The sequence below is a fragment of the Plasmodium berghei genome, assembly GCF_900002375.2.
Source record: "Plasmodium berghei ANKA genome assembly, chromosome: 7".
Lineage (NCBI taxonomy): Eukaryota > Apicomplexa > Aconoidasida > Haemosporida > Plasmodiidae > Plasmodium > Plasmodium berghei.
Genome location: NC_036165.2, coordinates 310,207 through 325,723, shown reverse-complemented (window position 1 = coordinate 325,723; position 15,517 = coordinate 310,207). Strand labels below are relative to the sequence as shown.

The following is a 15,517-nucleotide window of genomic DNA, read 5'->3' as shown; positions in this document are numbered from 1 at the left end:
AAATTCATAATTTTTAAAATTTAAATTTAAGTATACCATGTTCAGATCAAAATTAAGCAAAATAATAATTTTAAAGTAAATTGTGATAAGAATAAAATACTGTATAATATGGCTTAATTTTTTTCCATTTCGTGAAAACAAAAAACAGTCACATTACATGCAGAAATAAATAAATATATTATATATATTCATGTTGTGACAAAATGGAAATAGTACAGTCTGATGGATATGTCCTAGATGTTGATAAAAGAGGTGATGAAAGGAAAACTGGATTGTTTTTTCAAAATATGCTAATAAATAGCCATAAAGGGGAAGTGTACTCAATAAGTTTTTCTTATGATGGTAAATTTGTAGCATCATCCAGCTTTGACATGACTGTAATGATACATAATGTTTATAAAGAATGTGAAACTGTTAATGTTTTTAGAGGACATAAAAACGCAGTATTACAAGTCAAATGGACAAAAGATGATACTTATTTATGTAGCGTATCGGCTGATCATAATTCTTTTCTTTGGGATATTGAAAATGAACAAAAAATAAGAAGTTTTAAAAGCCATACAAGCGTAATTAATAGCTTAAATATAATTGATTATAATACATTTGTTACATGCAGTGATGATGGTAGCTTAAAATTTTGGGATTTTCGAAATAAAAATTGTATATATACTATTCAAGATAATTTTCCATTATTATGTGTGTGTGGAAATAAAAAAGGAGATACTATATATACTAGTTCAGTTGATAATAGTATAAAAATCTTTGATACTAAAACTTATCAATTAAAAGATACATTAAAAGGACACACAGATTATATAAGTGGATTGGATATAAATAATGATGAAACTATATTAGCTTCAATAAGTGCTGATGAAAAAATATGTTTTTGGGATATTCAGCCTTTTCCTTGTGATGATAAATTATTATATTCTTTAAATTCACCAAAATATAATATTGATTACAATTTAATAAGGTTAGCATTTAATAATGACAATTTACTTGCTTGTGGAAGTGGAGATAGCTATTTGTATATTTATGATTATAAACAAAAAAATTTAAAATATACATTGCCTGGTCATACAAGTACAATAAATGATGTTGCCTTTCATCCAGTTGAGGAAATTGTTGCATCATGCTCCTCTGATTGCAACATATTTTTAGGCGAATTGTAGATCAATATACTCGTTGTATATTGTATATTACATTTATTATTTGTTATTTTTTTTTTAATTTAATTTTACTTTTTTTATTTATTAATTCTCTCTTTCATTTGCTACACCCCCCAAAAGTGCCGTCTAATATCCATTGTTTATATGCACATATTTATAAGTAAATTTTCTTTGGCCTTAAAATTTATTATGTAGCTAGCTATTTAATTTTTTTTTTTTTTTTTTTAATTTTATGTTTCATAAACAGCTATTTTTATTTCATAAAACAAATGTGCATGCATATTTTCACACACACATCCATATATACAATGTGATGGTATTAATTAATATTTTTTAAAACGAGCTTAATCTTACGTAAATAAAATAAATTTCATAATTACCCCAAAACAAAAAAAGAACAAAAACAATTCAAAAAAATAATAAAATTATGTATGAACGAAGAATACGGAAATAAAATCATCATATATTTATGCATAATTTATTTTAATGGTGTAATCATTTAATTATAACTTCGACCAGATTTTCTCTGTCAATATAATATGTATCGCTCTTATTTATTCCTAGGATGTTATTCATTAAATTGTTGAATTTTTTGCACATTTCCATAATAATTTTGCATGGCGCATATTTTTCAGTAACCATGTAGTTACCAAATTTGATCAACGAATTTCTGATTTGTTCATAATTAATTTCGCCAACATAATAAATTTCATAAATTAATTTATCTTTTACATTAAAGTATAAATTATGTACAATATGTGCATAAGCATTGCCATCTAAATCAAAGAATATTTTTTTTCTGTCATCATATATGATATCGCTTTCTTCATTATTGGGTAATACGACTTTCATATATCTTAAATTATTGTTAGGTTTGCTAAAGCATGTAACATTTGATTCTAAAGCGTCTTCATGTTTAGTTGTTGGTTTTAAATGACTATGAGGGCAATCACATGCTTCTGAATGCTCAGTATCAAAGTGAACTGTGCTTTCATTATTTAAAGGTTCATCATAATTCATACTTTTTGCACCGCCACAACACATACCAGATAAAAAATTTTTTTTCTGAACATCGTTATAGTTCGATGTTTTGAAAAATGATTTAAGTCTCATATCTTCAAGATTTATGGATTGTTCTGGTTCTAATGATGGTTCATTATTTAAAGTTTCATTAGCATCTATATTCTTTGCACCGCCACAACACATACCAGAGCAATATTTCTTATTTTCTACATCGTTATAGTTCGATGTTTTGAAAAATGATTTAAGTCTCATATCTTCAAGATTTATGGATTGTTCTGGTTCTAATGATGGTTCATTATTTAAAGTTTCATTAGCATCTATATTCTTTGCACCGCCACAACACATACCAGAGCAATATTTCTTATTTTCTACATCGTTATAGTTCGATGTTTTGAAAAATGATTTAAGTCTCATATCTTCAAGATTTATGGATTGTTCTGGTTCTAATGATGGTTCATTATTTAAAGTTTCATTAGCATCTATATTCTTTGCACCGCCACAACACATACCAGAGCAATATTTCTTATTTTCTACATCGTTATAGTTCGATGTTTTGAAAAATGATTTAAGTCTCATATCTTCAAGATTTATGGATTGTTCTGGTTCTAATGATGGTTCATTATTTAAAGTTTCATTAGCATCTATATTCTTTGCACCGCCACAACACATACCAGAGCAATATTTCTTATTTTCTACATCGTTATAGTTCGATGTTTTGAAAAATGATTTAAGTCTCATATCTTCAAGATCCATGGATTGTTCTGGATAGGATGATTCGAATTTACTAAGTTGATATTCAGCAAAAGAATTTTGAGCTAATTCATTTGATCCTAAAATTTCTGAATCATTATTGCAATCTATCATACATGCATTAAAATAATTATTTAAGAATTTTTTGTTAACTTCTATTTTTTTTTTAACAAAAGTAGTTTTTTTGCTATAAAACGATTTGATTAGATTAACCGATTTTTTCTGATTGAATGCAATATATTTTTTATGTTCTTTTAAGCTAAAATTTAATTTATTGTTTGAGTACATAGAATTAATATTTTGTATACTTTTAGCAGCTGATTTAATATAATTTGTATTCACCAATTGAGGATTGCAACTTTGAAATATTCCAAAATAATTGTTTTTCATTCCTTGTATATCAATTGTACGTTTAATATTATCTACATATGTCTGTATATAATTCGCAAATAAATCTTCTAATTCATAATTTCCATCAAAACTATCAGAACGTTGTGTGATTTGATTAACATCGATAAATTTTTTAATAGTTTGAAAATTTATATTTTTTTTAGCATTTTTTATATATATTTTTGATATTATGTGTCTAATATTTAATTGTTTTGATATTTTGTTTATATCTATTTTGTTTTTAATAATATCTATACTTAGATTTTGTCTTAAACTATCCATAGTTAAACTTCTTGCAATATTTTCTATATCTACACTTGTTTTTATTTTTTCAAAATCTACATTATTTTTAATGAATTCAATTCCCTCTTCTATTGAGTGGTTTTTAATAAATTCATGGGTGTTTTTCATACAATTATAGTTTTGTATATAATTTGTTGGATTTGTACAATCATATTTTTTAATAGTATTGAAAATGTTTTTATAATTAAAATTGCCATAATATCCTGGATGAACTGAGGCATTGCTTTTAGTTGTTTTAAATGCATTTGATTCATATTTTTCAAAGGATCCTTTACTAGTGTTGTTACTTTTGTTTTGATTGGCATCGTCATTATTATTTCCTCCAAACCTACAGAAATTTGGAATATTACAACACTTTTTTTTATTTTCTATAGAAGACAAACTATTATAATCAAGCGAATTCGTTTCATTATTTAATTTGTTAAATCCAGATGATTTAGATTCGATTGGGAAATTTAGCATATAATTTTTTAAAATATGTTTATTATTATCTCCAACATTAGTAACATAATGTTTTATAAAGCTGGTATATTGTGGAGGGTTTTTATCATCATTATTTTTTTCATCTTGAAATTTTATTTTTTTTGCAGCTTTGTTTGTCTTATTTTTATCTTGATTTATTTCATTGGAATTGTCAAATGAACTATTTGCCATAGACATTTTCATAGCATCTTCACAACTACTAGCAGTAAATGGATTTCCATAATAATATTTTTTATTTTCATTAAATTTATCATTGCTTATTTGATCATTTCCAGTTTTTATATTTTCATATATACAAGCTTCAATTCGAGAATCTTCATAGCTATATTCCTTAATTGATGAGTCGCTTCTATTTATAATATTATTTTTTTTTTCATTTTCTTCATTTTCTTCTTCTAAATTTATCATATTATTTTGTTCGTATACAATTTCTCCTAAAATTTCATCTTTGTTTGAGTGTATATTATTTTTAATTTCGCTATTATTTTCGTTTTGATTGTCATTTTCATTAGTTTCTGATTTTTGTTTTTGATTTTCTTCCTCTTCTTCATTATCTGAATCATTTTCTATGAAGTTATTATTTTGCCCTTTATCTTCACCATCATCAGAGCCATCATTACTATTGCTACTTCCATTCGATCCATTATTTGCATTTTCTTTATTTTCGTTATTTTGGTGGTTTTCGCTACTTTGGTTGTTATTTGAAGTGTCTTCGTTTTTTCCTCCTTTTTTATTTCCATTTGACGATGAGTTACTTCTTGATTTTTTTCCTTTCTTGGAAGAGCATGATTTGATTTTTTCCGAGATAGCTAAATCATTGTATTTTTTATTTTTTTCATTTAATAATTTTATTTTGGCTAGTTTGGTCATGTAATTTCCTTCATTTTCGATCGAGGAGATATCGATTTTTCCGTATATCAACTTTTTCATCAATTTTATTTCTTCAATCCCTTTTTGGAAAAGTTGAACATTATATAAAAATTTCATTTTGTCTTGTTTTCTATTTTATTTAAAGCGCTAATTTGTTTGATGTAACGGTGGCTATATAGTGTATATATATATATATATATATATCGAACTCACACAAACTTGTTTAATTAAAATGTTATTATTAATATTTTTATTTTTTAATTAAAAATAAATATTTTTTTGGATGTTTTTTTTTATATAAATATGTGCATTTTAAAAAACATGTGAACTTTAAACAATGCATAAATTTATATATACTGGAAAATAAATCTAGGTAAATTATTATTATTTCAAAAATGGCGTAATCTTGGGTTAATCCAAAGGGTCACGTTATTTTTGTAAATATATATATCACTATGTGTGTATATATATATATAGGGCTAATTTATTCACTAAAACAATTAAACAAAATCGGAAATGATTGTTTTAAAAATATCTACCTCTGTTAGATTAAATCTATGTAATGAATTGTTACAACTTTAATTATAACTTGGCTTTATAAAATAATCAAATATTTTTTTAACATTAAAAAGTTAGATGTAATTATAAAAAAACACTAAAAAAAAAGTTAAACTATTTAAATAGCTATACACTTGTGAATTGTAATCAGATTTAACTTCTTTTTCTTCTATATAATAATTTTTTTTCATTATTTTAGGCAACATTAGAAAAATATTAATTATTGAAATCTAGTAATATTAATCAAAGTTTGTATAATCATATATAAATATATGTTTTATTAATCCATTGAAATGTAGGTTAATTATTTTACTATATAATGTTTTACAACTTTTTCTACATAAATTTTTAAATACAAAAAAAAATGTGAGACTACAAAAATTTAGTAAATATTTGGTTCCATTGATTTTATTATTCAAAAAAAAAAATAAAATAATGAAAAATAAAATAGTAATATATATATTTAATTTTACTTGAGTTAATTTTAATTATTTAAATTGATATATATATTATATATATATAATTTTTTTATGTGTTGTATACACGTTTTAACATAAAATGGATATCAATCGGCGTTGTTACGTCCCCAAAAAAAATCGAGATTGTAAATAGTGCTTATATAAATAGATAAAAATAATTTTACATATATTTATATATATGTATAAATATATATTTTGTTAGGTGTGCCTTATATTACATGGGTTGTAAAATGAAAATTTTATAAAAAAAAAAATTAAATAGCTAACGAATAAAGTAAAAAAAAAATGCACGCATAAATACTACGCATATATATATATATAATGACGATTCTAATATTTCTGCATGTGTAACTAGCACCTTTTAGAGCAATTAATCTATGTTTGCCAAAAAGTGGAGAAAAAAAAGAGAGCATTATAAATGCTTACATAACTGTATAAATAAGTAAATATAAATACATTATGCATTTATTAACATAAATGTTTTCAATTAATTTAATGTATTAAAAATAAATGTGAAAAAATAAAAAATGTGATTCATGGGCAATGTCAAAAAGGATATAATAAATTATATTTGATTTCGATTCCCAAATTATACATTTTTAATAAATAATAAAAACAAAAAAAAATTAATTATTATATTTTCTAAAAATTGTGACAAAAAAAAAAAGGAAAATATTGGATTCTATTTACAGTATAAAAAATAAAAGCGATAGCCTATTGTCGTTATTATACTGTTGTATTTATTTTGGTGTTTTATTGCAGAATTTTTGTTAATTAAAATAATATATATGCATATATACTATTTTTGTAATTCACACACACATATATAGTATCTCTATAATTAAATTTTTTGTAAAATATGAATTATATTATATGTTAGATCTGCGATTTTAGAGGATGTATGATTTAAAAGGGGAGTGAAATTGATTTTTTTGAAAAATAAAAGTGGAATAATATTTTTTTTTTTTTTTTTTTTTTCATGTTTTTTTGTTTTTGAGAATTCATAATTATAATATTATATTGTGTTTTAGAAGTAGTACATGTTGACCACTTTTTATAATTTTTTTTTAATATAAAAAGAAATTCATATAACAAAATTTTTAAAACTAATTCATTGTTTTGGTCTAAAATTATTGATTTAATATATTCTGAAAGAATTTCAAATGGGCCTTTTTCATTGATATAAAAGACAATTTTAACAATTGTTTTAATACAAATAGCTTTGATAAAAATATTTTTTATTTTATAATAGTTTTTTAGCATGTATGGTAATATATAAACTTTAACCCATTTTTTGTTCATAATTGTACAAAAAATAACTATATTTTGATAAAATTCAAATAAAATAAAATCATTTGTTTCATTTAAAGTGGATATAAATTTATTTCGCATATCTTTTAGTATTGCCATATATGCAGATTCAGTTAAAATGCTATTATTATCGCTCATTGTGTCATAAATGCCTATAGTACTACATGTATCACTTGTTTGATTATTTGTAAAATAAAAACTTTCGTCAAGACTGTTCGTATCTTGTATATTATTTTTTGAGATATGTTTTCTTTCTCTATTTCTTAATGACATTTTTTCCATGTGTTTTAATAAACAAGAATTATATATATACTGAATTGTTATTGTTGAAAAAAGAGGTAAATATTTCGCATGTATATATTTTTGATAATTTTGTATTGTATTTTTGAGGATGAAAAAGTTAGGTAAAAATTTATCAATGTACATATAAAAATATTCACATTTATTTCCATTATTTATTATAATATAAATACATTTTATTATAACAACTTTAATATTTTCATCATTTGTCTTTTTAAAACAATAAAATAAAAACGGTATTAATTCTTTTTCCAATTTTTCATTTTTTATATGACATATTATTAGTTGTATTATCTCGAATATTAGAATTTTAAGAGAATCATACATAATAAAGTTATAAGAACATATTAAAATATTTATTAGTTGATGTATATCTTCGCTGTAGTTCCATTTGTAGTTATGTTCGTTAAAAGTATTAGAAATTTCTGTGGAATATTTTTTTTTAATATTCCGATTAATAATTTTATCAATACGAGTATTACTAATATTTGTGTTTTTAAAATAAAAGTCTCTAAATAGAGACAAATAAATATATCTTTTGTATATTTCAAGAAATTTGAAAACATCCATATAACTTTTTTCTTCATAAAATATAGAGGAATAAACATTTTTGTAAAATTGTAAAAACAATTTATAAAAATCATGGGTATTATTATAGGATAATATTGGAAAAGGGAAATAAGATTTACAATGATACAATTTTTTACAATTTTTTAATTTAGTTTGTTTATTTTTCTTTTCTCTATCCATTGATTTTCTTTCGTTTTCTTTTTCCATTTTTTTTTGTTTTTTATAAACTTTCCATTGTTCCAGTATTTGTGCCTTTACTTTACTATTTAGATTTGTATCATTGATGTAAGTTCGCATTTGATGTTTATTAATATTGGTTGTATGTTTTTTAACAACATTTATGTAGTAAGCAATTGTGTTTATATTTTTTTTTTTTTTTTTCTGATATTTTCCTAAACTTAATCTTGGGATTCGATTACTATTATGGCGTGTTTGACAATTGGTATTGAAATAGCTATAATTTTTTTTTTCATTTTGTTTTTTTTTATAAATATTTGGAGCCCTTTTTATTAAAGCGTATTTGTCTTTTTCTTTTTTTGAAAAAATATCAAAATGAAATAATATAAATGGCAAGTTAAAATGTATTAGTAAAATAAAAAATTCGGGTTTTCTAAAGATTTGATGGAATTGAAGTATACACAGGGGGAAAAATACATATTTATATGTACTCGGAAAAATATGATAAGACCAATAGTTAAATATTTTAAATATATTTTTATTTTTTTCTAAAAAAAAATGATTAATTAATGAATAAATAACAAACGGATTTTTAACTAAACTCACTACTTTCCATATTTTATATGGAGCACTTTTTTCTTTTCTTCTAACATTCGAATCGCTACCTTCACTACTACTCAAAACACAACTTGTAGTTTTGTTATATGCATCATTTTTAATTTTATTATTACATAAAATATTACTGTTGCAACTATTTTGACTCTCATTACTTTCTTCACCTTTGTTCATATTAAAATAATTTAATCTTCTATTACTTATGGACTTTTTTCTTTCAGATTTTCCGTATTTATGTTTTTCCTGACTTCGAATATTTCCAATATCTTTGTAGTTGTCAATTAAGGTATATGCTGTATTTGTATAAATATCAGACTGTGTGTATAAATTGAGATTATTTGTGGAATGCTTATTTTTTGTTTCTTTATAATCGTTAAATAATTCATAATCACTATAAGCGTGAATAATTTTATCGTCAAATCCAGTGTCACTACTTATGTCAACATTATTATTATTATAAGTATTATTCTTGTTTCTATTTTTTTTTTTTTTTGTATTATTGTTTTCATTTATTATTGCTTTATTTTTAATCACATTTTGGCTATTCAAATTTTCACTCCCTGTATTCATAAATTCGTAAGATGAACCATTGTTATATATATCATTGTATATGTTAATATAATTAATATGATTAATATAATGATAATTATAATATTTATATTTGTCTATATTCATTCTCAAATTTTTATTTTTTTGAAAATAATCTTCTTCTTCATTTATAATTTTTTTATTTATGAACGGCAAGGATAAAGCATGAAAAAAATTTTCGCTATTTTTTTTTTTTGATATGCTAATAATATTATTATCAAAATTTGGATATTTTTTTATCTTTTTATTTTCCATCATATATAGTTTTGTTTGCTTTCTTTTTTCTGAATAAAAATTATCATTATTGTCATCATAGCTTTCATCATGAAATAAATAAGAAATATTTTTATTTTTTAGTAAAATTTCTAAAATTAATATTCCCAAGTTGAATATATCTTCTTGCATTTTATTTATTTTCTCCTTTCGTTCGTTTCCATATCTAGACGAAAAAATATAAAAAGTAAAAGAGTGTGCAGAATGTTGTAATCATTTTAGAGTGACTATAAGTGTGCATATAAAACAATACATGTGTGCCATGGATTAAAATTATTTTTAAAACATATTCATACATATCCGAACAAGTTAATTATATTAAATAAATTTTAGATCGAAATCATATAAAATAATTAGGAAAACAAAAAATGCTAGATAGCACGTCAGAATATAGAATATTATATAGATACAAACATAATATATAATTCTATTTTTTTTGATATATTGTAATGGTACCTTATTTTTGGAATATAATAAATGTATTTATTCAATATATCTATATCCGTTATAAGGATATGCATATTATTTTGTATTAAAAAGTTTTCGCTTTTTATGTGACCATGATAAATACCCAACGAATGTAGTTGTATTATTGATAATAATGCTTGAAATATATAAAAGTAACAAAAACTATAATTATTTTGTTCGTTCAATAAATAGTTATCTAAACTTTTGAATATGAATTTTCTATAAATATAAATATTATTTTCGTAGACGCTCATTCGGTTATATGGAAGCCTAAAAAGGGAAAGGTTTCACGAAAATGTATGTATATTATATGTACATATACTATTTTGTTTTTCATAATTTGGTGATAATATGGATATGAAATAAATTATTTTCCTTCGCATACAGATATCTTAAATTGTATCACAAAAGATTACGAAAGATATATATATGCATAATATATGACATTAGCAATGGAAGCATAAAATATAAATATTTGTAAGTAATACTAACACATTCGGGAATAGATCAAATGAAAAAAGGAACTTGAGTGTATATAATATTCTTTTTATTTTTTGTGTTTCTCCTTTTAATTTACAAATTTTGATTAGTACATGACCCTCATTATTATTAATTCCCTAAAAGAGAGAGAAAAAAAATTCGAATAAGCATTGAAGCGCATACGTTTTTTTTTCTGATTTTGTTTATTTTAATGAACAGGGTATACAATGGTGTATGCCCAATGCCTATACGGGATTAAACCTAATCTTAGGTGTGTTTGGTCGTTTTTTGTTTACCTCAAGCACATGGCAAAAGGAATTCAGGGTATAGGAATTCATAAAATAGAAATGCTCATATTTTAACAAATAATTGTATATGTTGTATAAGTTATTCAAATATTTACAATATATATCATCTGGTTCTGTTGTATTTTGTCCTATATTACTATATAATGTGTTCCCCATCTTATAGATAAAATGATGCTAAAATGACGGAAATGGCAATTTGCTCATACTTAAGTAAAAAACATACAGTTATGCATGTATATATAATACATATGTCACTGATTTATGCTTATATGTACATGTGTTTTATAGTAAAAGTTCGAAGAAACGCATAGCAGAAAATATTCCATTTTATTTGCGTTTCTTGTGCCCATAATATATAATAATAGCTGTTAAATCATTTGGGAATAATAATTTATGACGTAATCTTAAAGATAAATAGCTACTGCTATAATAGCATTTATATATAGTGTGTATGTATGTATTTAGTACCATATATGTAGGTAATTAAACATGCATTTGTTTTTATTTCTTATTGATCTCTTTAAAAATACTTATTTAACTAGCCTTATTTTTATTAAATTTTTTTTTAATTATTTTAAGCATATAAAGAAGTTGGGCCAAAAAATATATAATTAAATATATGCATGAGTTTATGCATATAAGCATTAAGTAAAACACAATTCAAAACGCTATTACTATAAGGAATATAATCAACAAAAAAAAATACATTGCATATGCATGTGCATAAAATATATGATAATAAAAATATGAAAACGAATAATTAAAAAATTAGGGAAAATAAGAATATTTACAATTAATGAAAATTATTTTTTTACAATAATAAAACGATATTTTCCATTATAAGAAAACATATACCTGAATAAAAAAAAAGTTAATATTTTTCTGTACTGTGCATAATATTTACATACTTAAATATTTAAATCGATATCACAAAATAATTCTTCGTTACACCATTTTGCTTCACCTAAAAAGAAAAATGGCGTAAAAAATAAAATACATATGTTTTATAAAAACATAATAAATAATTAACATAGAATATATATAAAAACATTATTATAACCATCCTCAAAATCTGCTTCGGCTAAATCAAATTTGCCTTTCTCAAAAAGCTCTTTCCCTGTAGGGTTATCTACATTATTTATATTTTTATTTTCGGGTAAATAGTCTTTATAAAACTCCTTTCTCCATGCATTGAATTCTTCCTCGGTTACTCGATACTGTATATGTATATAATAAAAATATGAACAGCAATAATTTTTTTGTTTTTAATTATTTAAATATGTATGTTCATAATAAAATGTAACATTGTTAATGCATCTTTTCATATTTTTTCCATTTTGGTTGTAATAATAGCTGTACATACACACAGTCATTTATAAAATATATATATATATATTTAACCTTTTCTTCACAAAGTTCCTTTACTTCCAAAACATTTTCGTTGGCATTAATTTCATTCGTTGTTTCATCAAGCTCTTTGTTTATATCAAGTTCATTCGACTTAAGTTGTCTCTCAAGCATTTCATCATACATGGACTTTTCTTCTACCTCTTCAAAAATGTATGTCTGTTAAATAATATTTTAAAACATTGCGCGTTAATATATATTTTTATTCTATAATAGTATAAAAAGGATAAACGAAAATATACACATACTATATCCGTATTCATATAACTAATTTTGTGTCAAACTGATTCACAAATTATGTATTGGTAATGTAATTATCGCAATATATATATTCTTTACCCTTATGTTTTCGACTATATTATAAATCATGCTATATCCCAAATTATTTTCAATGGTCTCTTTAATTTGGTGCTCTATATTTTCTTTTAAAGTTTCAGATATGTTTTTTCCTAATAAAAAAGTAATGATATATATGGATGTTTAACTAGAATAAAATTGTCTGCATAATATAAGATGATGTATGTATAAAAAAATCAAAAGTAAATGAATGTAAAACCAATGTAACATTGACATATAAATTAATTTGTGAAAAAAATAGAATTAATGGATTGAAGGTAAGGAAGTATGATTGGAAAACATTGATATGGAGCATGTGTTACCATCGACGATTTTATATATAGGAGGTTCATTGGGATATGCTTCTGTATATTCAAATTGTATGTAAAAGGATTGTTTTTTATTTTTATTGTCAATAAGTATTTTAAAACTGTTATCATTAATATTAATAAATTCGTTGGTATACTCATATAGCAACGATAAACTTTCCTTTTCCGTTGCCTGCTCGCTTTTGTAATCCATGGTTTAATAATATTTATATATTTTTTTTTTTTTTTTCAAAAAATTTGTCCTTAACATTATATTAAGATTATACCATGCACATTGTACCTTTTTTTTTTAATAAAATAAAAAGAATTACGTAAATTCAGGATTGTAAATATTTATATAAAGTAAATTAAAAACAAAAAAAAATATATATGTATGCAAATCTCTAAGGGAAAGGAAAAAAAAGAACATTACGACGATATTTACTACGGCACTTCAAAATCCGTTCCGCTATTTTATTTATTATACATATTTTGTGCATTTTTTATTATATGTTTCCCATGGTTTTCTGATTTGATTGACACTTGACATATTGTTGCTTACATATTTACAAAATTAATATATAATAGTTCTACTATATTTAATTAGAAAAAATTGTGTTTGTATAATGTTCCGCTGTAGAATTTAGTAAGTAAGCGAATGTGAGGGTATTATAGGCAAACAAATATATGTGCATGTCAGGTATTTTAATACAATAGCTATTGGCGCTATAAAACGATTAATTTGGTGGGAAGAAAGAAAATAATTTTTTTTTTCTATACATTATGCATTTACAAATGTGGTAATAACATATTAAATTGATAAAAAATATATTTGGAAAATAACATCAATAAAATAGTGCGAATATAGAGAATATTCGTATTTTTATTATTTTTTAAATATATACTTTACAAAAAGCCAAACCTAATTAGAAATATTCACTAGTTTCGCCTTTGACCTTTGCTTTATAAGCAGATATATGGATATGTGGGGAAATCGCTTAAGTGTTATGAAAACGTATATTGCTAGTAATGTAACATCATATAGGTATTATATTTTTTTGAATAAAAATAAAAGAATAGAATAGTATGGGCATAGTAAATGAAAAGTTATAAATGCAACTATCAAAAATATATTTAACAAAATTTGCATAAAATAAACATGCACTACAAACAAATGTTTGAACAAAAAGTTTTGAAACAATTTATTTGTGTTTTTAATTTAGGTAAATTAAATATGTATATTTTTTTTTGCTTTTGTTTTCCTTTTTTTGAAACATTTTTTGTGAAATGTGCTATGGATGCATACACTTAACTTTGAGTGGTTAATCAATGCATTTGTAGTGCTCATATATCAAAGCAACTTAAGTGTTATTCCTTTTTTTATTAAAACTTAGCTACTTGTTCATAATTTAATATTTAAGAAATATACTTTTTAATTTAAAGTTATTTTATCTTGAAAAATGAGAGAAACAAATGTGTGTGACATTAAGTCATGGGAAATGATGTAAATAAATTTTGATATTTACCAACGTTAAAAGTGTTTTATTTTATTATTAAAAACATTTGTTATAACTTTTTAAAATAAGACAACACAAATTCCAATATATTATTTATATAGATAAACTTGCCCATATTTATATACATGTATATCCAAGAATACATATATACTTGAAGAAGAAAAAATATGTATGTTGTTTGCACTTTCATATATATATATATATATATATTAAAATTTGTTAATTATAATATTTTTTAAAAAGTAAAAAAAAGAGTAGAGATAAATGAAACTTTATGTATTATACGAATAACAACACGCTGGACTATAAAACAGTATATTTCTTAAATTAAAACAATTAATTGGAAACAAAAACAAATTGAAATAGCCTAATAATATGCTATATATAGAAAGTGAGGTAGAAAGGAAACTTTAAAATAGTACATGCATATATATATGTTGGCATATGTATGTAATAGATATTCCTTAGTCGGTGTGCACATAAAAATAAAAGCAAAGCAATATCCACTCATATTACATGTACATACAATACATACATATATATATATATATATATATATGTGTGTACCTGTTATGTTTATATATAAATTTATATCAATTATATTAATATTATTATGTATAATTTATTTTCTTATTATGACAAATGTTTCTGCTGAACATTGTTAATTTATATAATATAAAAATAATAATGATATGAATATGTGCATACAGAAATTTTACCATATTAAAGAAAAATATAATAATAATACATACCAATGTATGAATATATACATATGTATGTTTGAAAAAAATTCGTTTAAAACGAAAAGTATATAATATAATTGGATGTATAATA

At 22.8% G+C, this 15,517-nt stretch overlaps 4 protein-coding genes across 4 annotated transcripts; 1 reads left to right on the top strand and 3 right to left on the bottom strand.

Moving 5' to 3' along the window:
- Positions 1–203: 203 nt before the first annotated feature.
- On the top strand, positions 204–1,172 carry PBANKA_0707800 (U5 small nuclear ribonucleoprotein 40 kDa protein, putative; the record flags this gene model as incomplete). The annotated part of the gene is made up of 1 exon (XM_034563982.1): positions 204–1,172. One exon carries the CDS (start codon positions 204–206, stop codon positions 1,170–1,172), a length of 969 nt encoding a protein of 322 aa, XP_034420824.1.
- Positions 1,173–1,664: 492 nt separating this feature from the next.
- On the bottom strand, positions 1,665–5,105 carry PBANKA_0707700 (conserved Plasmodium protein, unknown function; the record flags this gene model as incomplete). Its single annotated transcript, XM_034563981.1, has 1 exon — positions 1,665–5,105. One exon carries the CDS (start codon positions 5,103–5,105, stop codon positions 1,665–1,667), a length of 3,441 nt encoding a protein of 1,146 aa, XP_034420823.1.
- Positions 5,106–6,931: 1,826 nt separating this feature from the next.
- On the bottom strand, positions 6,932–11,271 carry PBANKA_0707600 (serine/threonine protein kinase VPS15, putative; the record flags this gene model as incomplete). The annotated part of the gene is made up of 4 exons (XM_034563980.1): positions 6,932–10,025; positions 10,316–10,597; positions 10,820–10,944; positions 11,104–11,271. 4 exons carry the CDS (start codon positions 11,269–11,271, stop codon positions 6,932–6,934), a joined length of 3,669 nt encoding a protein of 1,222 aa, XP_034420822.1.
- Positions 11,272–12,023: 752 nt separating this feature from the next.
- PBANKA_0707500 (RWD domain-containing protein, putative) lies at positions 12,024–13,380 on the bottom strand (the record flags this gene model as incomplete). The annotated part of the gene is made up of 5 exons (XM_034563979.1): positions 12,024–12,079; positions 12,176–12,332; positions 12,517–12,681; positions 12,862–12,971; positions 13,182–13,380. 5 exons carry the CDS (start codon positions 13,378–13,380, stop codon positions 12,024–12,026), a joined length of 687 nt encoding a protein of 228 aa, XP_034420821.1.
- Between the last annotated feature and the right edge of the window lie 2,137 nt (positions 13,381–15,517).